This window comes from Stegodyphus dumicola, chromosome 10, assembly GCF_044657685.1.
Source record: "Stegodyphus dumicola isolate Sdum_Otavi_A_Nest chromosome 10, ASM4465768v1".
Classification (NCBI taxonomy): domain Eukaryota; kingdom Metazoa; phylum Arthropoda; class Arachnida; order Araneae; family Eresidae; genus Stegodyphus; species Stegodyphus dumicola.
This window is the reverse complement of record NC_140777.1, coordinates 165554015-165576004: the sequence shown is the minus strand read 5'-3', so window position 1 is coordinate 165576004 and position 21990 is coordinate 165554015. Positions and strand designations below refer to the sequence as shown.

At 31.9% G+C, this 21990-nt stretch overlaps 1 protein-coding gene across 1 annotated transcript; it reads right to left on the bottom strand.

Moving 5' to 3' along the window:
• Positions 1–6432: 6432 nt before the first annotated feature.
• LOC146995183 (uncharacterized) lies at positions 6433–15171 on the bottom strand. The gene is made up of 4 exons (XM_085825164.1): positions 15004–15171; positions 13837–14385; positions 12218–12458; positions 6433–6452 (listed from the first exon to the last, which is right to left on the bottom strand). The coding sequence occupies exons 1-4, from the start codon at positions 15154–15156 to the stop codon at positions 6433–6435; spliced, it is 963 nt and encodes a 320-aa protein (XP_085681290.1). The 5' UTR covers positions 15157–15171.
• Between the last annotated feature and the right edge of the window lie 6819 nt (positions 15172–21990).

Below are 21990 nucleotides of genomic sequence, written 5' to 3'. Positions count from 1 at the left end.
TATCTTGTTCAAATTTTCAGTACATAAAATGCTTTTTATTCATCCACTCAAGTTCAAATACAATTTTTTAAATTTGTAGTGAATGACACTTGATGTTAATACAGCTTTTTCACATATTAAAATTTTTAATTAAAAAAAATTCTTTTTGTATTTTTATTTATTTATTTGTATTTTTTTAATTTTTCTTTGTGGACCTAAGTAGGAATTGACTTTTTTGTTTTGTTTATTACTTGTTTTTTAATTACTTCAGGATGAGTATCGACCAGTTTGACAGAGTTGCAGATTCTATATTGTATGAAAATTAGGATTTATAAAATAGGTTTGGAATACAGTATATAAAGAGAATTAAATTACTTAATTCTCTTTATATATACCATCCACCATGTAATTAAACCAACTTCCTATTTTTTTAACCCCCACCTCCCTTGGTCTTTTGTTTATCTTTTTATTTGTTTTTGGATTTAGAATGAGGTTCAAACTTTGGATAGTTTATGAGAAATTATGTGCATGATAAAATAATGCAATAAAGTAAAAATAAAGAGAGAATTTATAGATGTTATATGATAAAGAGATGCAGATATATTATTACATAAGGATTTCTATTTGCATTGCACATTTTTAAACTAAATTAAAAACAATAACAATAATATATAAAATAAAAAATGAAAACAATAATAATAGGTAAAATAAGAATATAATGATTCATGATTAAATATAAGAAACACGTTTCAAAATGAGAAAAACGAACTGAATTATATACAGTCTACGGGTGACGTTCGAACTCGCTACCTTTCCATTTGCAAAGCAGTGCGCTGACCACTCAGCTATCTGTGACAGCAGTGTTTGTGAAAAATAGTGTAACAAGTAGAAGTTGCTGCAAAGGTAATTTAATTAAACTTCAATAAATGATTGCTGTATGACACAAGTTGTAACTTTCCTCCAAAATTTCGTAATTGTATTTTATTGAATACTCTTTCACAGTCAACTGCTTTATTTTAGAAGTTGTTATATTGCTGAAGTTAGTTTTTGGTGTATTTAATATTGGGATATTTATAGAGCTTTTTATTACACATGATATAGCCAATATTTATAATAATTAAGGAGAATTTTGTAAGGCAGAAACTTTGATTTCGTAGAAACTGTAATTTATTTAGGTTCCTATTACTTATGGTGTTATATGAAGGTGAAGCATATGGATATACTGGTTGGATCATTGCTTTATAAATATACAGTTTTCCCCTTTAATGAGAATTTTAAATTTATACCAATATATACGGTTTGAGAAATCTGAAGATGGCGTGAACAATGCTGATTATTTTATTGCTGTATACAGTTATGATATTTCTAAGCAAAAACTCACCTCTGTGTGGTTCTGACACCATATTGAAACAGGTAAGCAAGAAGGTTTACTGATTATGACACGTGATAAGATTCTTTCATGAGAGCGATTGATTTTCATCACTTAAGTATGGACATTGGTTCAACTGCCAGTTTTTTACATAAAGGTAAAATGCAAATTCTAAATTTCAGTGTAATGCAAAAACCGTGTCTGTTTATTTTTCTTTGGCTGGTTCCAGTGCGTTTCTAATAAGGCTTCAACTTTATATTTTGATGACAAAAATCTGTGCTAAAAATGTTTTGATGACATATTTTAAATAATTTTATGCATGCTTTATTAAGATTTTTTAGCTTTTTTTTTTTAGATCTTTCCAAACTTAATGCTGTAGTTATCTTTCAGAACTTATTTTCTGTGAAATGTGCAACTGATTAATAAGAGTGTCTAAGTATAATTAAAATAAGTGACTGAAATTGATTTAAAATGGTGTAATATACCTTCTACATTTTGTTTTTAAGTGCCATGTTAAGAGGTTTTGACTGAAAATTTATGCCTAATGCATCTTGATAATCTTTGAGAGTTTGCATATAAAGTGACCAGTTCTTTGTATAGCTTTCAAGGGAGTCACATGCTAAATTACAATATTTCAAATGGTTCCATTGTATTAAATTTACCTCAAGTAAGGCGTTTTTTTGGGGGGGTGGGGGGGAACATTTATTGTTGAATAACCTGCTCAGTAACATTTGTTATGGTGAAATGTTTGGCCAATAATTAATTACAGAGTATAGTTACACATTTTTAGAATGATTTTGGGGTCATTTAACTAATGTTTAAAATGTAAAGAATATTTTTTAAAATGTTCGATCTGACAGCTTTTTTTTTTTTTTTTTTTCTGTGTCATAATTTCCATGATAGAAAGGCTTTTTGTAAAATTTCAAGGAGTACAGATTTCCATTCCTCTTCCACTACTGCCCAGAGTCCATCAATAATAGTGGTTTTGCACTTAGAGCTTTTTTCAAAAGACCAAAAGTGCAGTAGTTCGTAGGTGAATTGTTAGCTAACTTGGCAGGAAAAGTATATACACAATATCTGTATCACTCTTCTTTTTATAAAAAAACTTAAGTGGTACTTTACGAAGTGTAACATTGAAATAACATTAAGTGCTTGTTTACATTAAAAATAGTACTTATCTTTTTCAGGTATTTGTTTGATGTTGTCTTTCTATGCAGATGTAATGGCTGATGGTTTTCCCTTTCTGATTCATAATGTTGCTTATTTTGTATTAGAAATTTTAATACCATGCATTTCACAACCTTGTTTTTGAATTATGGAACAGGAATATTTCTCTTTGGAAAGTGTAAAAACATATTCTTCAATCCACAGCTTGTTTACATGCAACATTTTGAAAGAATGAATTTAATTAAAAGTAGCAATTTTTTTTTAAATTTCAAATAATAAGCTGTTGCCAAAACTTTTTATTGCAAAACATTTGCTTTTTTTTTTATGTATTATTTTTCATCGAAATTGTTCTAAAAATGTATAAACACCTTCTGTATATGTGGCTGAACTGAACAATCATAAGATATTAGATGAAAATTGGTTTCAAATTAATTTCTTATTTTTGTCATTTTTGTTACATTATAAGGTATTTCTCCTGCTTTCTTAGCATGCCTTCGGGGTGTAGTGGTCAGCACACTCGGCGTGTATTTGAGAGGTCAGTGGTTTGAGTCCCGTCAAGAGCATTGCACATTTTTCATGTTTCGTGCTTCGAAATAACCTAATGTCTCTACAGTGACGCCCGAACCAAAACGCAGTGGATGATGATTCTCTACCACCAGAACTTGGCGATTGGGTCCCCTAATTCCCAGTCGGCCTTTAAAAGGAGGAGGAGTATGTATGTAAGTATTTCTCCTGCCTTCTTAGAATGCCTTTGTTGTCAGCAAACACGGTGCATATTCGAGAGGTACGTGTTTAGAGTACCGGCGAGGCCATTGCATGGATATCTGTGGATCCTAAATTCTGTTGCCTAGTGTCTTTCTAAATTCTTCCAATGCCTGCTCTAAATTCAAAAAGTTTTGCTATTTCTAGATTTCGTTGTTCGGTGTGTCACTAAGTTCTAAAAATTCTGCCACATTAGCTTTGTAACCGGGCTTTACCATATATACTTCATATTTCTTCTGAATGTTCATATTACTAAATAAAATTAGCTACTTTTTCTATACATTCTAAATGCATTTAGTGTTTTTTTAGAATAACAGAAATCCTTAGTTAGATTCAAAAATTCTAAAATGAAAAGGAAACATGTTGAAGAAAGAAACTGGGTAAATAAAGAAAATTACTCTTCAAAGATATGTGCAGTTGTTATTATGTAACTTACCTGTTGTTTATGATTTCAGCCTTTCAGTTTATGATTTAGTCGAGAGTTTAGGGCTATTTAACTTTTACCAGATCAAGTAAACCCTCATAGGTACCTTGTGGAGAGGTTTACAAGTTAGAAAATAAGCAAGCAGAAACTATTGAGAGCATTGGTTTGCATATTGAGACAAATCTCTAATTGTTAGAAAAGATGCTTAAAGAGAAGGACACCGATATAAACTAGCCAAAATGTTTGGGAAGACTTCAAATTATAATGAAGGATAAATAGTATTTTGTTGAGTGTTGTTACAAAACATAAATGTTTTGTAGCTTTTAATGTGTATCCTAATATCATTTAAGAATCAATGTCATAAATTATATATATTTTAAATTGTGAAAATTTGTTAGCTTTTGATTTTAATAGGCTTTTTTAACAAATATTGTTAAAAAATAAAATTTAATAGTGGCCATGTAAATCCATTATGACTAAGATTATCTAATTACTTAATTTAATTATTTATAACTAACTGCTTACCCTTATAAATTATGTTTACATATTAAAGCGAGTTATTGCCTTTCATTAACACTCATTATGGTCACAAGATAAAAACACAAAAATGTAGAAATTCAAGTAAAACTTATTCTTTGCATCTAGTGAAACTTAAAAATAATACAAAACAACATATCATCTCTGGTACTTTAATCGCTTATTGGAGCATTAAAGTATATTAACTGGGCTACAACCCCTTGGAACTCTACACAAAGCTATGACACTAACTGCATCAAACAGAACCTAACTTTCAACACTTCCCAACTGTGTCTACATCAGGCCTTTCAGGTTTGTTCTAATGAGCATGTCTCTGTAGACAAACAACAGCGGTGACAACCTACAGTCTTTTGTTATGAGTCATGCTGATTATGATCTTACTTCTCATTTTAACCTATGCCTTTTGACATAAAATCTACCTGCTATTTTCTAAACTGACTAAGTATGTGACAAAATGAGACAAAGAAAAATCAACATAAAGCTAACTATTAGTAAAATCTAAATGTCACTTATCTTCTTTCAAATATGTCCAACTATTATAAGTCTAAAATAGTGAATGCTACTTGATAAATTTCATACAGTTTATTTTATTCTCAAACTTATTAATAATTATGTTAATTAATTCATGTTTAGTAATAATGCATACTACTCAGGGATCTATTTTATTTTTAGAATGGTATTACAAAAGTGAAAATCAGGCATAGAATAATATTTTTAATTGATTTCATTCAGTTTCCATTTGCTCATAGGTCCTTGATTTTTTTCATTAATGGTCCTTAATGTCTGTGTGCAGAAATGTGTACGAACCCTTAGTGGGAGATGGTATCTACATTTTTCTTAATTTAAAGCTTATGCACATAATTGTTATTGTGTGTTCATAAGAATTATTTTCTTGTTTTAAAATCTACTAAAACCTTGACTGTTTTGCCCATGCAGTGACAATTTTGAGTAAAATTCCAGAAACTAGCACTTGTTTCCAATGGTATCAAGAAATGGTATACAAATTTCTGGAATGATAGATGTGCGCAGGCAACTTATTTGTAAAGATGGTCCTTAATCAAGCCCTTCTTCCCCAAAAATTTGTGAATCATGTTAGATGCTTATTATACATGGATTGTTTGAACTTGGCATCTGTCAAACAATAGCATGACAAATTCTTTGTAAGAGACTAAAGAATTGACATGATAGGCTTCAGTTGTATTAGCATTTCATTGTAAATTGTAAAGAAATATTTCTTAATTTTTGTAGTGAAGTTCAAGGGAGATTTTAAACTGGTGGTTTTGCTGATTTGTTCCACTCTAGCCGTGAAGCAATTTTGCATCAATCTGGAAAAATGAATTGTCAGAATGTACACACCTAGGGAATCAAAATTCTACATATTGTGTCAGTTTATCTGATAAATTCAATTAAATTTAAAGTCTTGTACTCCTGAAATTCATAATGTATGGATAATTTTTCGTCGTGAATCCAAAACTCGCTGAAATGTTTGGTTTTAGTTAATCAGTTATTGGCAAAGCACGTGAGGGATATCTACCTTCAAAGAGGATAAGATATCTTAATGGAAAAGTTTGTAAAGAAAACTGGCTTGAATTCACATTACACATAGGGAAAACAACGAAAATGCTCAATGAAGCCAGTCCGTTTTACTTGTATTCATAACACTTGGAATAACCAGCAAATAGACATTCTGAGGCAAAATTTGACACAAAGATGAATAAGTATAAAGAGATAAATGCCTTTACTCTCCAAAAATTTCTAAGATCTGCATCACCAATTGACTGTCATATGTTGGCATGTATGTAGTGTGAAATGGAATGTCACATAGTTTTATACTGCAATGAACAGATTGAGCATTTGTGAAAAATGGAGAGGGAAGCTTCTTCATTTTTGAATTTACTTCTGTTTCAGTATCGTGTGACATTGCTAAACTCTGGTAATTTGACCCAGGTGCGAATCCTGGCGACTGGGCTGGTTGCATGGGCATTTTTGGGATTTCGACGTATAATAACATGGATACAAGCCAGTTCCTCTTAGAAAGTCCTCCACGAAGGCATAGATTCTCTTAGTTAGCCAGGGCATGCTTTTACATAATCAAATACACTAACTAAAACCATTTAAATATAATAAAATTTGGTATTGTTTGTGCAGCTTATTATGAAGTTTTAAAATGTCTCGCAGAATTATAAATAACTTTTTATTGTTCAGCTTGTGTAGCTATGTGGAATTTAAATAAATTTTAAATAAAGAGGAAATTTTTAAGTAAAATAAAATGGAAAAATAATTAAAAACGATAGAATAGAAAATTCATGAAAAAATGTTCACCAGTTCTATCATTTGTGCAGCTCATTATGAATTTTTAAAATGTTTCACAGAATTATAAATAACTTTTTGTTGTTCAGCTTGTGTAGCTATGTGCGATTTAAATAAATTTTAAATAAAGAGGATAATTTTAAGTAAAATAAAATGGAAAAATAATTAAAACCGACAGAATAGAAAATTCACGAAAAAAATGTTCATCAGTTCTATCAATTTGATTAACGGAAAATAAAGAATGGAATAGAAATTCATGTAAAAAGAAGACTTTAACTGAAGATAGTCTTGTCATAAAAGTATTTGGCTAATCTTTGGAATATGGTAACAGGTAGTTTGGCAACATATTGGTAAGGCGATAAAGGTTACTAGGTAGGACTTTAGAAATAATCTGAGAAATACACAGTACGAATCACAGATTATTTTGTCTCAGAGAAATGAGAGATCATGAGACATGTCGTAACATTTTCCGGAAAATTCCGATCGGGATTTTAGCTAATAAGCGCTTAGAAACAATTTCGCTGTTAAAGTGCAGAATCGTCCACTTATTTGTTTGGCGCTTTTTACAAGACTAAGAAGAATTGGATTTTTGTCAATTTTCTTTGACTTTTTAAGTGAAAATAGGTTGATGTGTACATGGATAAAGTCAAGCGTGTGCGCAATGCCATTTTTGTGCAATTCTGGGATGTTTTTTTAAGTGAAAATAGGTCCTTGTGTACATGGATACCGAGTATGTGCAATTCTTAAAAACGTGCAAAGCAGGGGGTGATTCTGCACTTTCTCCCAATTTCGTACCTAATCTTCGTCATGACTAAGCACTTTTGTTCCATAAAAGTTCTAGCATAAGCATAATTCGACTAGCAGATTGTTGGAAAAAATGTTGAGTAGGGGAAAAAAAAACTAGCAGGTTGCTGTAGTCGCCAAAAAATCGCCAAGTTACTATAATCCGAAGATTCACCAATTGACCAAGTATTTTTTTGTACTTTATTAAGTTAAAGGTAGCATAATAGCTCTCTGCCTAATGGTAGCTCCTTTGTTATGAACTAGAAACAGTATCATTTGAAACTTTGATACCTCTTTGTTCGTTAATAAACACTGTTCAGCGACTTTACCGCTCGGCCGCTGGTGGGCCGAAATGGAATTTGAAGCGTTTTGGTTTAAGCAAACAGGTGAGCGAAGGCTTGAGCAAGTAAAAGTGATCTTAGCACTTGGAGGAGGGCTCGGACTCGAGGTCTGGCATCCATTGAAACTTGTTAATTGTTATGAAATTTTGTATGGTCAGAATAATTGTCGATGATAAGTTATGTGAGGATTAAACGTAATGTAAGGACGATCATCGTACACATAAAATTTAACAAGTGGTGATAAGCTCGTGACATGAGATTGCGCTAAATGTTCTTCCAGTACAGATCAAAACACATAATTTTGCAAGAAAGTGAAATAGTTTTGGGCAGCATTCACAATACGTTAATACAGAAGCAATAAGAAATGTGACAAAATGTGTATAATGCCGGAAACAAAATACAGAAACATAATGAATTATTTATAGATTAATAACTTAAGATGGCCATTAGCCGCTTCACATAGTTACGAGAATTGTAGTCATAATTATAGATAGGAATGATGTTATTCTTTGAGTTCCTAAGATTCAAATGGAAATTCTGTGCCAGGTGATGAAAGCACGAAATAGTGCTATGCCCAATTCTTCGTGGATTGCATTATTCCTGCCAAACCACGGGCAGCAGGCCTGCTGCTATTGAGTGTGCTCAAACAGAAAGGCATAACTGAGCATGAGATACAATATGGTTTTGTAAATGTGTTAACCTGTTGTCTAGAGATAAAACGCCGTTCCGGGCAATTAAGGACAAACGTTTAGCTTTAAGTTGCGTTCACATGTGGGCGTAAAGCGCATAGAGGCATAGTCATAAGGGCATAAAATACGGGAGACCTGTTCACACCTGCAAGAACGAGGTGTAAGCCGTGGCCAATGAGAGAAGCTAAATTTGCGCGTGCGTGGAATGTCTACAACTTTCCCGCACTGTTCTGCTCGATTGATTTCCCGCGTTCGCTCTGCTTGTTTTTTTCGTTGTGTCATGGCTTTTTCACCTCGCCACAAAGTTTTACTGGCTCAACAGAATGATCTTTTATCTGCCCTTCTTGTTAGCCAAGAGGCAATGGAAGAAGGTAAAGAACGAAATGGTTGAGAGATATTTTTTTGAACGACCAATACTTGGCACATATCTTTCTGTGCAAAGCAGTATGGAATATTTCTGCATTGTACTGTAGTACTCTCTATAAACATGCACATGCATATTTATATACTATATAAAACCTTCTTCAATTTTTTATATATAATTTCTCTTAGGAGAAATACGATATTCTAAATATGCCTAATTAAAAAAAAAAAAAAAATCTTGAGGATAACTAACAGATAGCCTGTATATAATATTTTTTCATTTTGCAGGTGTGAAAGCAGTTAAGCTAAAAACAGTACTTACCATACATTATTATTATTATTTTTTAATTTTCAATCAAAAGGAGCATGTTTCTGCGACAGTGAAACATGTGTGCTTAGCACTCCTTGTTCACTGTCCCTGTCGATCACTATAGTAGTTTGCTGCACTACCAGTATCAATTATCACTAGTACTAGTATCCCACAACTGGTCACAATGTCCAGCAACCACAACTAGTACAATACTAGGAAACGTTCACCCAACAATGTATTTTATGCTCAATCATTAAATACATTTTGCTGTGTTTCCAGCTGTTTGTATACACCTATTTCTAATAATTTGCATGTATAAGCCGCACCCCTGAATTTAATTTCAACATATGCTATCATTTCTATTTACGACCAAATCTCTAAAGTAATTTCACATTGACAAATTTTAGGTACCCAAGTCTTCAAATACATCAAAATTATAAACATTCATACCTTATCCAGGAATTTCTACCAGAGAAATAGCATGAATTTAATGATCAAAATTCCATACAAATGATAGTAATAAAGAGTGGATAATAATAATAAATACTATTAATTAAATTATAGTCCATGTTACGAATTATGTGTGCTATTCAGTTTCATTAAAATTAAATTCCTTTCATGGAGAACGTAATTAAAAAACAGAACAGAACTTCAACAGGAGACAAAATTGTCTAGACTCTTGACTGTTTTAAGGATATTTCACTACATTTTTTTCCTTCTCGGAATTCATAAGAGCATTTTCTCAAAAGATTAATCTTTTATTACTCATACAAAGCTTACACCATTGAATTAACTATTGTGACTATTCTTAAATAAGTGAAAAGAATTTTTTTCTTTTTTCTTTAAAGTAATATTTTTATGTTAAAAAAAACAGCAGATTCTTGATATTGATTTGATGTTTTAGTAAAATTAATTCATGAAGTTTGTTTGGAAAGAAAATCAGCATTTGAAGCAAATAGCAATACATTTCCAGCTTTTTCAATAAATTTATTCTTAAATACAAAAATAATTAAACAGGAAAAAAATTATAGACAGAAAGAAAGTAATAATAATAATTTACACAGAAAAAATAAAATTTTTGCAATCATGCATTTTTTAAAGAATTTTCACAATAAAATGAAAAATATTGGATGGGATCAATCATCTACAGGATCATACACAGCGTGCATAATCCTGAGCTTAACTTTCGCTTGACGAGTTTCATCCATATTTTTCAATATAAATTGAAAAACTCATTAAAAATGCATTAAAAACTCATTAAAAAATGCATGTCATTATCGTAGATTTCTTGTGAGATCAACTCTTTATTTCGTTCGGGTACGATTACTACTCATTATTTCGTTCGGATAAGATTACAACTCATTCAGATACGATGTGTTCCATATTTAAAAAAAATTCGCCTTCGATGTGACAGCGAAATCGTCTAAAGAAAGCCGCTTCGTTTTAGCTTGGCTCTGATTGGTCGACGCTTATCCCAAACTTGGCGTAAAGTTGAAAACTTTGAACCCTATGCCACGAGCCCTAAACCGTAACCATCGAGACTGAAGGCCTCTGCACCGTAACCATCGAGACTCAAGGCCTCCGCACTACTTTATGACGTCACAGTCGTCGATCCTCTAAAAGCGAACATCACCCGATAAGAACTGTGCTCCCTCCCGTATTTCCCTAAACTTTGTTTTTATATATACGTTTCATTCCGATGCTAGTCAAAGAATAAATTAGCAGTGATATTTCAATTGCAATAAATATTTTTATATTTTATGATTTCCAAATAAATTTTTGTTGCACTTGATGATTATTTCATAAACAAGAAAATTGAAAAATAACATGAGAATTACCTTAAGCAAACATAGAAGGAAAAGTAAAGGTTTAAACAGAAATAAACAATTAAACAAATTTCATTCAAAAAAGACTTTATTCAAAATTCCCTTTTTATTTTAAATAGATTAAATACAAATCATATACACAGATAATTATCATAAATAAAATTCACTCATGTTGTTTAGGTTATGCATATTATTTATAAAAATGAACAAAAAAATTACTTGAATAAATATTTGAGGAAAAAAATAGCAAAGGCGAAAATGTACAGAATTTTTCCTAGGTTTAAGAATTTCCTTACTATTAAATTCTCAAAATGAAATAGCAATATTCATATGCATTACAATAGAATCAATATTCAGTTTGTAGAATCAAAATACTCAATATTGTCTTACATTTAAAATAATGTATGTGGATAAATTACATTATGAACAATTTGTAAAAAAAATAAAAAAATCCACTGTAATTTTTACATTCAAAAGAAATATTAATAATATTGTATTTTAACAAAATTAAATTGTTTTGTTTTGTTTTTTGTCCACTGAATAAAAAATAAAGAATTATATTTCATCTTATTCTATTTTGTAAAGTTAATTGATTTAGAAAATGAGTGGCTCAAATCTAAGTATAACATAAAGGAGATGAATGAGTTGTAAAGGAAAAAAAAAAAAAAGAAATAAATACACTAGTGCATTTTATTTTTCATAATCTGAAATATGCATCATGTTAATGTGGATAATTTTCTTCTTTTACTGCAATTTCTTTTATCATTTAAATTTTGTAAATCTGTGTCATTTTTCACTTTACAGTAATTATTTAACAATATATTTGTTGAAGACCAAAGGATCATATTTATTATTTTGTTGTTAGAGTGTCCCAATTCACAGTTTGTTTCTTCAAATAGTTCTTCATTTAATATGATATTGCTTGTAATTGAAATAGCAACATTAAGCTGATTTGATGAATTTAAGAAAAGGCATTCATATTCACTACACAGTTTTTTAATAACAATATAATTAACTAAGACAATATTTAAAACACTGTCATTGGGACAAGAAAGTCTACCCCTATCTAGATTTTTGAAGTAATCAAAGTACGCATGTTCAATTGTTTTGTCTCTTAATTCATATTCACTACACAGTTTTTTAATAACAATATAATTAACTAAGACAATATTTAAAACACTGTCATTGGGACAAGAAAGTCTACCCCTATCTAGATTTTTGAAGTAATCAAAGTACGCATGTTCAATTGTTTTGTCTCTTAACAATTTTTTTTCGCAAAAATTGCATTTTAAATGCTTTAACACAGCAAAAGCACTATATCCTGCAACATAAATTAATACTGGAACAGATTTCTTACATGATTCAATATCAGAAAGGCTTACAGAGACATTGAAAGTTGAATCTGTAATAGAATTAAGATCTAAACTGTTAAAATCTGTCAAACTATTTAACGCAATGTCATCTGTTATTTTTGGAAATTTTAACAGAGACTGGATTCTTAATTTTGATTCAGCTTCGAACAGCTGTCTAATGCTTATATTATACTGACTTCCTGATAATTGCCTATACAAACCAAATCGAGACTCCAAATTATCAGTCTGAAATTTGCCAGGCAATATGTAATTAAGATTTAGTTCAGAAGTATAATATGATGTTACTTCAAGCAATGAATAGGTACTTAATTTTAATTCAGAATGAAATTCTTTACTGAAGATGCCTGTATCACAATTGAATTTTTCCCAACGCTCTAACCAATCTAAAAAATAATGTAAAAATATTTTTTTCTCATCATTTTCCGAATTTGTTAGCGGGTTTTGATATACATTGTTTAAACGCATGCCTTTGTTAGGCGATTTAACATTAACTATATTCCACCATATTACAAATATTTTAATAAAATCAGATGTGTCTTGGAAATGTGCAATATTATTTTGTTTACCTATTTCTAAAAGGCCATTCTTTACATAATCACTGAAAACTTGTAACACAAGTTTAACATTTTGTTTCTCAAGATTGGAGGGATTTAATGCTTTATGTGATAAATTAAAACCATATTTTACCAAGGAGTTAAATTCAAGTTTATGCATTTTTTTAAGTGCATTCCATGATGCTGTTTTCAAAGAGGTTTGATTAATATCATTAAATGATGGGAAATACATACATTTTTCACCTTTTTGATTGACCCAGTTGTTACAAACACATTTCAATAAGTGAACAGTATCAACTAAATAAAAAAAGAGGTCTAGAATTGCCACAGGGGTGAGGATATACAATTCGTATTTGGGGAGGTGAAACAAATAATGACATACATTTTCTGTTAATAGAATTATTATCTGTTACGACACATATTACAAAAAAACCAATTTCTTCTAAACCAATAATAATTTTTTTTACAATTTCATGTATTATTTCAGCATTTATTTTATTGGTTGGCAATATATGAATGACATCTTTGTATTTTGATAGCAAACTGCTAATCATAAATACATGGGCACCGTTTGCCAAATTTTTATTGTCATAAGACAAACCACAACTGTTACCGCCCTTATAATCTAAATGCTGTTTTAAATGTATCTCGTCAATCATCAAAATTACTTTTTTATCATTATCTTCCAAAAGATTAAATTTGTGTCTTACATACATTAAAAAATTAGAATTCAATGTTTCGGCATCTGGTTTCACATCATACGACAGGCAAATGCGACAAATTGTAGAGGGATGTGGTAATAAAATATTTTTACTATTACGAACAAAATTATACGCATGTGGAGCCATGTTAAAAAAGAGAGCAGAAAATATCATCAGGTCAGAAGAATACCTGAGACCATTCTTATTTAAAAAACACAATGATAATTGCTCCTCAATAAATTTTAGTTGCAGTTTTAAAATTTCATTACCATCACATTTCATCATTTTTTTTAGTAAATAGATAACAGTTTTCATAATATCTGTTGCATCGCTTTTCTTTACACATACACTTTCAATTAAAGCTTCAAAAATGTTGTTAAGGGTGTCTATGTGGCTTATATTTAAAGGAAAAGAGTACGTACCTAATTTATATACTTGAGTCTCATATATGTATGCACTTGTAGAAAGTTTATCATTTATTACAAGTGAACATTCTATCACTGGAGCTGTATCTGTTATAATTTTTGCAAAAATTATCTGGTCAGTTTTTCTAAAAACAGTCCACACTGAAGTGTCAATATATTCTATTTTTGCATGTAAATCATCCAGCGAGGAAAACATTCTTTTAGAGTCATAGTTCTTTTGTTCTGCAGCACTCTTCTGTAAAGCCAATATCAAATAATCCTCCTCATGGCGTTTCCTTCTGACATCTGGATCTTCCCTTGGTGTCTTGGAATTCGATGATAAATATCCTGGCAAATTGGGAAATTTAGATGGCACTCTCCCTTTTATTAGCCTTGGATTTTTATAGGGAACTGTTATTCGACAACCTGTTCGCTGATCGAAGGCGCTATTGTTGTATTCAAAATCACAGCCATTAAAATGTAGTTCACAAACCTATGGGAAAATACAAAAATTATTTATTAATTTAATATTAAAAAACATGTTTAATGTGATATTTTCTTAAATGTAAAATAACATAGATATGCCTGAAGAATTTTCGTTATTCGCAGATTGGAAGTTTTATTCACATAGTAGCAAAATATAATTAATTGAATTTGTTTTAATACGACTAAAACATATTGTTAAGTAGGAACAGCTTCCGTATAGGTCATTTTTTCCTTGGTAACCAAATATGGTCGCTCACACTGCACACAGCGAGAAACATACAAATTATTTTTAGTAGTATATATGTAAATTATATAGTCATTTTTAATTCCATTTAAAGTTAAATTAGCAATTATTACACCAGATGTAAAATTACATCTGGTGTAATGAGATACATTCCGCAAGAGAAGAAGAGGAAGAATGACTTTGCTTGTTTCTATTAGCTGTACATAAGCCACGTGATCTCTGAGGTCATCTGCATTGTTTGTTTACAAAAGGTATACATAAGTCACGTGATCAATGAGGTCATCGGAATGTATCTCACATCATATAAAATGAAAATATACATGAAACCTGATAATATTTAGATTTAGATAAATAATGGAATGTTATAAATAATTAACATACCTTACTATGAGGAGTAACCAGAAAATTATCTCTTCGTATGGCGCGTAGCCATTTAGCTGAATCTTGCTTATTCTTCGGAAATCCAAATACTCGAACTTTTGGGCCACTTTTATAATTTCCTTTACATCCGGGAACGCAACAAGGATGAGGCATTCTTCACAACTGTTTGGAAGCTTAGCTTATATACTATTTTTAATTAATTACCAGTCCTGGAACAAAATAACAAACGAACCAAGGCGCCCGAACACAAATGAAGCAAGTTAACGCCGCGCGAAAACATGTTTGGAGTCTCGGCGGTTAGATCGAGCTGTGTGACGTCCCTTACGCCCTCGTCTGAACGGGGCCTTACGGACCTTTAACTTCTGGCTGTGCGAAGGCTTGAGCCCTCAAAGGGTTAACTATTGTGAAAGTTAGGAATTTCCCAAAAATAAGCGAAATTATTAAAAGACGGAACAAAAAAAAAAAAAAAAAAAACTCTCATGTATGGAAAGGAATAACTTAGTGTGTGATCTCATATAAATAAAAATTTGAATAGGGTTCAGTAAGAGAAGGATACTTTTATTTTATAAAAGCAAGAGCTATTTAATCTGTGCTTCTAAGAACCTGTTATAATGAAGTTTTAAAGAAATCTCGCCATTTTTGAACGAACAACCAACTTTATTAGTCAAAACTTACCGAATAACTGAAAAAAAAAAAAAAAAACCATTTATAAGTGCGCGCATCGTCTGCACGGATATTCCTTGCGCGCGGTTTCTTTACATTTCTGAGTGGAATTATGTTGATAGCGTAGCAACGCAAATACGTTACAATCTTAAAATTCCTTCCCTCACGGAGAACTTTTCAATAAAAAATTTTTCTTTCAATTTGATGGAACTTTTACGAAAAATTTTCAATTTAAATACAGTAAGACCCCGCTTAACGCGGGGGATACGTTCCGTCAAAGTAGAGCGTAATGCGAAACAGCGCTAAACGAGGCTATCTTTACATGTAAATATTGGGGTTAGGGGAAGATGGCTAGGAAATTGGTTAGGTATTAAATTTAAAAAGTATGTTTTTTTAATAAAAATAAAACCAAACATTTATTTCTTAAAGCCCAAATTAATACCACATTATTATTTCTTGCAAAAATAAAAACAAAATATAAATAACAAAACGAATATTCTTAAAAAAAAACAAATAAAATTCTAAGTCAGTCATATTTAGTTAGCCTTCCGCGTTTTCAGTGTTCTGCCTTTTTGTGACAAAAGCATCTAATGTTGTTTGCCTTTTTCTTTTGCGTTGTTCTCTTAAAAGTTCTTCATAAACGGATAGAGCATCTCTAACACCACGCCTTACTTTTGAGCTCCTGTCAAAATTCGGATCATTTTCAATGAATTGATCCATTATTTCAGTTATGGTAGACAAACTCCTTTTTACAAACGCCATCGAAAGTTCTTTTTGCTCTTCTTCTGAATCACTGCTGTCAACATTTTTGTTTTCTTGTTCAGTTAATTCCTTGAGCTGATCATTAGAAAGACTAGCCGCTGCTTCTTGAATTATGTCTTCGACATCTTCCACATTTACCCCTTCAAAATATGTCTGTACAATACCGCACCAAACAAGAAATACAAGTACACTCTTTCGGATATGTATTTGAAACCTATCGCTGCATAATATTTCGGGGAATCCCCGGGTTGAAATAAAAGAGCGCTAAACCGAAACAGCGTTAAGCGGGGTCTTACTGTACATGAATTTTTTTTTACAAGACAAAGATGTTCAAGCATAAACAAATGCAATTAGATACATGACCAAATGAGTACAAGTGCTTTCAAAGAAGCGTTTAAAAAAAACATATGAAATTTAATATTCTAATATTAGAAAAATTTAAGCAATGAAATTTTAAACTTCGTAGAATATATATTTTTAGTTGTGAGATGTTTGGATACAACGACTTCAGCATTTTGATGGTGCTTCCCCTTTCTATACGCAACTTCATAGTTAAAAGGTTGTAAGATCAAAGCCCATCGTAATAGGATTAGTCCCAGTGTTTTTATTCAACCATACTAGAGGATTACGATCAGTCTGAATAAAGAACTTAAGAGGTCCATCTAGGTAGAATTTTAACTTTTATACTGCTAAGACAAACGGCAGCACACTCTCTTTCGTTTGTACAGTATTTCTTTTCAGTAGGTGAAAACCGTTTGCTAAGAAATATTATTGGATGTTCTTCGCCTTTATTATTTATCTGTGATAATACAATGCCAATACCAATATTCGAAGCGTCGCACTGAATGATAAATGGCTGAGGAAAGTTCGGACTGTATAAGACTGGATTTTGTGTTAACCGCGTCTTGAGTTCATCAAAAGCGGCAGTCATCAGTCCAATTTATGGTTGATTTGAACATCTTCCTTTTAACAAATCTGTCAGTAGTGCAGAAAATTCAGAAATATACCTTCGATAATACCCCGCAAGTCCTAAAAATGGCCGGACCTGTGTTTTCGTGGTAGGTGTAGGGAAGTTCTTTATGGCTTGGATTTTTATTTCTGCTGGTCTTCTTTGACCTTGTCTACATGACCTAGATATTTGACGGTCGTTTGAGCAAACGGACATTTCGAAGGCTTAATATGCAGTTTAGCAGTTTTCATCTTTCCAAAATAATTTCAAAGTGCTTCAAATGTTCTTCCCAGGTTTGCGAAAATACTGCAACATCGTCTTAAAATTTTTCCTTTACGTCGTTATTATTACTGTTTATGTAATTTTTAATAAATATTAATTAATACAATCCAAAATTTAGTTAAAAAATTTGTTTTATTAAAAAAATCTTTTCATTTGGGTTAAAAAATTGCGGTCTGACTTGTGCGTGCGGATCGTGCGTTCGGCTCGCATGCAGTTTGAAACCACTGCCATCAAGGATACAGAATGTCGATGTTTTCGTTATACTAATTATTCATTCCACTTTTAGTGCGCTACTTACTGTACTCCTGGACAGTTTCCTTGGCCTGCTCATTTACGAAGCGTTAGTGCTTTTGATAATGAACGATACGTGACTGTTAGGGCGATCGCGGAAGCTTCCGCTTTCTTAGAAATTTCGCGCGAAACCGAATAGTTTGGCCAGAGTTTTGACTGGACCTATATTCCTTCGTTCTTTTTCTAGCACCAAAATTTTTACAAAGCTTCATCAGGCAATTCGAGGTAATAAAAGGTAAAACAGCTTCATCTACAATGCTTTATTCTGTAACAGACCTATTTAAGTGTAATTGAACTATTTTATTCACGCCATGAACTCATGAACTGTAACCGAACTATTTTATTTAAACGCCATCTCGTGGCGATATGAAAAAACGTCAGTCGACCTCCAGCCGCCATGATGATAGCTTACTATGTTATGTTATTCTCAATGTTTGATGTTCCATTTCGTTTATGTTTCATTTTTATATATATTTCTTTTGTTTGTAACCGTTCCTGTGTGCTCTGTTAATAAATCCTTTTAAAGCTAGCCGGCATTTGTGTCTATTGAGGAACGGCTACATCACATTGGCGCCCAACTAAATTTGAATCCAAAATGGTGCAACAAAATGTTTAGAATTTCTGTTTGGCTTTAACAAGCTCTTACTCCCGAATTTAACTTTTAGTTGCTGGAGATCGGCTCAGTTTCTTTTCAGGTGTGGACTACTGGTCAAATATTCTGGAAACCAATTCTGGAATTAAAATTGTCATACCGTGCTGCTAGCATATCGAATCATCAACTGGACAATTTCAACGGAAAAGATAAGTTTCGTTTACATTATCGTTTAATCTGAGTTTAAAGTTCTTTTAAACTGATTATTTATTATAAGCTGCTTCTTAAAGCAAATGTAAATTCTTTACTGAAATCTCATTTATTGATACTACATAAGAGTATTAAACGAAAGCAAACAGCTTTCTGTTAACCAAACGTTATTTCTTGAATTGTAATTTGTTATTTTAAAATGTTAATTCGCATAGTAAATTAATTTGTGAATAATATTGTTTCACTGAATACATGTTTTAATGTTAAAGTTTGAATATATTCATGGACGTTGTTCATTAGAATTTATTAGTTTCGCTTCTGCATACAGCAGCAGATGTTTTCCCCCCGCGGAAATGTTTAGACTAGCGATGATTTATGATGTGTTTACGTCAAATCTTTCATTATTTTTTTTTTTCTTTTGAGTGCTGTTGTTCCTTATTAAATGTTTTATTCTACATAAAATAAAATATTGTACTTGTTGATTTATCTTTCGACGAACATTTTGAGATGATTATAGTGTAATACTTTAAGAAAATACGATTTTTTTTCCTTTAATGAATGCATGTCTTAAAAAGTATTTCTTGAAGCGAAGGAAAATAATTATGAATAAAATCGAATGACTATTTAAATAAAGTAAAAGAGTTACTAAGTGTGTGTTGCTTAATCAGCTTAATATTTTGTTAAGATTAAGATTTCGAAGAATTCAGCTTAAATATAAAAGCTTATGGTAAGACATTTATGTATGTTTTGTATGTTTTGCTAACTAGTAAACAATTTTTGAGCAATTTATTATATGTTATTTTCTTGATACAAGTTGAATTTATGAGGGCATTTTATGATATTTTTACGACTTCGAAATAATAAACTTTGTGAGTATTATTGTTTACATTTATAAATACTGTTTAATAGTGGTATATAAATGTACGAGTAACATTGTTTACATTCATACATGCTGTTTAATAGGGGTATATACATTTTACTTAAAGGTATAATTATTAATTCTAAAATACTGTATTGTGAATAAAATCGAAATAAAAACAAATTCAACTTCATCTTTTCCCTCCCCCCCCGACCTCTCATATAATTATGGCTTACCTTGCCAAAGCACGAAAAGAGGATTTAAAAACTCTCGCTGCAGAACTGGGTTTCACTGTAAACGACACTATGCGAGTAATAGACCTTAAAGATCTTATTGTCAATTCTGACACTTATGATGAGGCTTTTACCAGGAATCTTCTGGAAACTTTAATCGAAACTAGACAACAAAAACAACGTGAAAGCAACGATCTGGAGACACGTCAAAGAAAAGAACAAGAACTTTTATTAGAATTGGAACGTTTAAAATTAAACCTGGCAGCTGCTAGCTCAAACCCTAACTATGCCGCCTTTGCTTCAAATGCAGCTATTGGTACAAATATTCAACACCTAATCCCTAAATTTACAGGAACTTCTGACATTGCAACCTACCTGCAAATTTTTGAAAGACAATGTGAGAAAGTTAATATAAAACAAATAGATTACATCACTCATCTCCTACCTCTTCTGCCTATAGACATTTCGCAAATTATTTTAAGAGAACCAAAAGACAAATTAGAAGATTATTCTTACATCAAGAAGATTCTGCTACAAAGATTCAAATTAAATGCTGAATCATTTCGAATTAAACTTACTACACACCAAAAACACCCTGGGTCTTTATGGAAAGATTTTACTTACGAATTAAACAATTATCTCGAAGATTGGCTCCATAGTCTCGATGTTACAGACTTTGAATCACTCAAAGACTTGGTCCTGACGGATCAGCTTAAAAGAAGAGTCAGTAGTGACGTTAAGGAGCATTTTATTGATACTTGGGGAAAAATAAAGAGTTCATCTGAATTAGTAAAGAAATTGGATGATTATGAAGCTGTACGTGTTAAAAATACGAACTATAAAACTGAACTTCCTGGCAGGCGGAACTATTCTTACAAACCGACTAATCCATCCAAACACAAAGTAGAAAATCGAACAAGTGACATACAGGGAACTCATAAAACCTTTTTAAATCGTAGTCAGCAACAAACAGAGGAAAAGCGACCTCCTTTAACATGCTATGGGTGCGGAAAAACTGGTTTTATCAAGTCTAAATGTTCAGACTGTAACCCCCCAAAGAGTTCAAATTCATCAAATTTTGGCACTATCCAAATCCGATCCTGTTTATCTTCCACTCGGACTGCTGTATTTCCAATTAGTATTGGTGGTGTTTCCAGGACAGCTTTCGCCGACACTGGTGCTAGTCACTCAATTGCAAGTGAATCCCTCTATCATATTCTGCAAAAACAAGATGCAGCACCGAACAAATCATTCTTCTCGAAAGCAGAGAGTTCAAAACTCCGCTCCTTGTGTTGCCTGATGCCAAAAATAACTCGACTCTGTTAGCAACTGACTTTCTTCAAAAAGCTAAAATTGTTTTAAATCTCGCTGAAAATAAGTGGAACTTTTCTGATGAACCTCGAAGAAAATATAGCTTCGTGAAACCTCATCAATCCCAAGTACTGGAAGAAAGCCCAGTTGTTGTAAACAACTGCCAACTACGAGAAAACGAAGGACAACAATTAACTACAGCCCAACGGCTTGCAACTGATGCATTGCTTAACAAATATCACACTGTCTTCAAAGTAGGGGGAGAAGCCACTCCATTCATTGAACACCATATTAACACAAGAAACAGCCCCCCTGTTTCAGTCCCTCCATATCGGATTAGCCCAAGTAAGAAAGAACTGTTGAAAAAGGAACTTGATTCCCTTCTAAAACAAGGTATCATAAAAGAATGTGAAAGCCCCTATGCCTCTCCTGTGGTTCTGATTCCCAAGGCAAATGGAAAAGTACGGTTATGCATTGATTATCGTAACTTAAATGCTCAAACCGTTCCAGACACTTATCCTTTGCCACGTATAGATGATTTGTTGAGTGAAGCAAAACCGACACCTTATATGTCAACTATTGATTTAAGATCCGGTTATCATCAGGTGAGAGTAGCTGAAGAAGATCAAAATAAGACTGCTTTTGTTTGCCCTTTTGGTACATATAAATTTACCCGAATGTCCTTCGGATTGAGAAACGCTCCTGCCACTTTTTCTAGATTGATAGATAGGTTCCGTTCTGGACTTAATAATGTGTTTGCTTTGGCATATTTAGATGATATCATCGTGCTGTCATCTAGCTTCGAAAAGCACCTTTCTGACTTAGATCAAGTTTT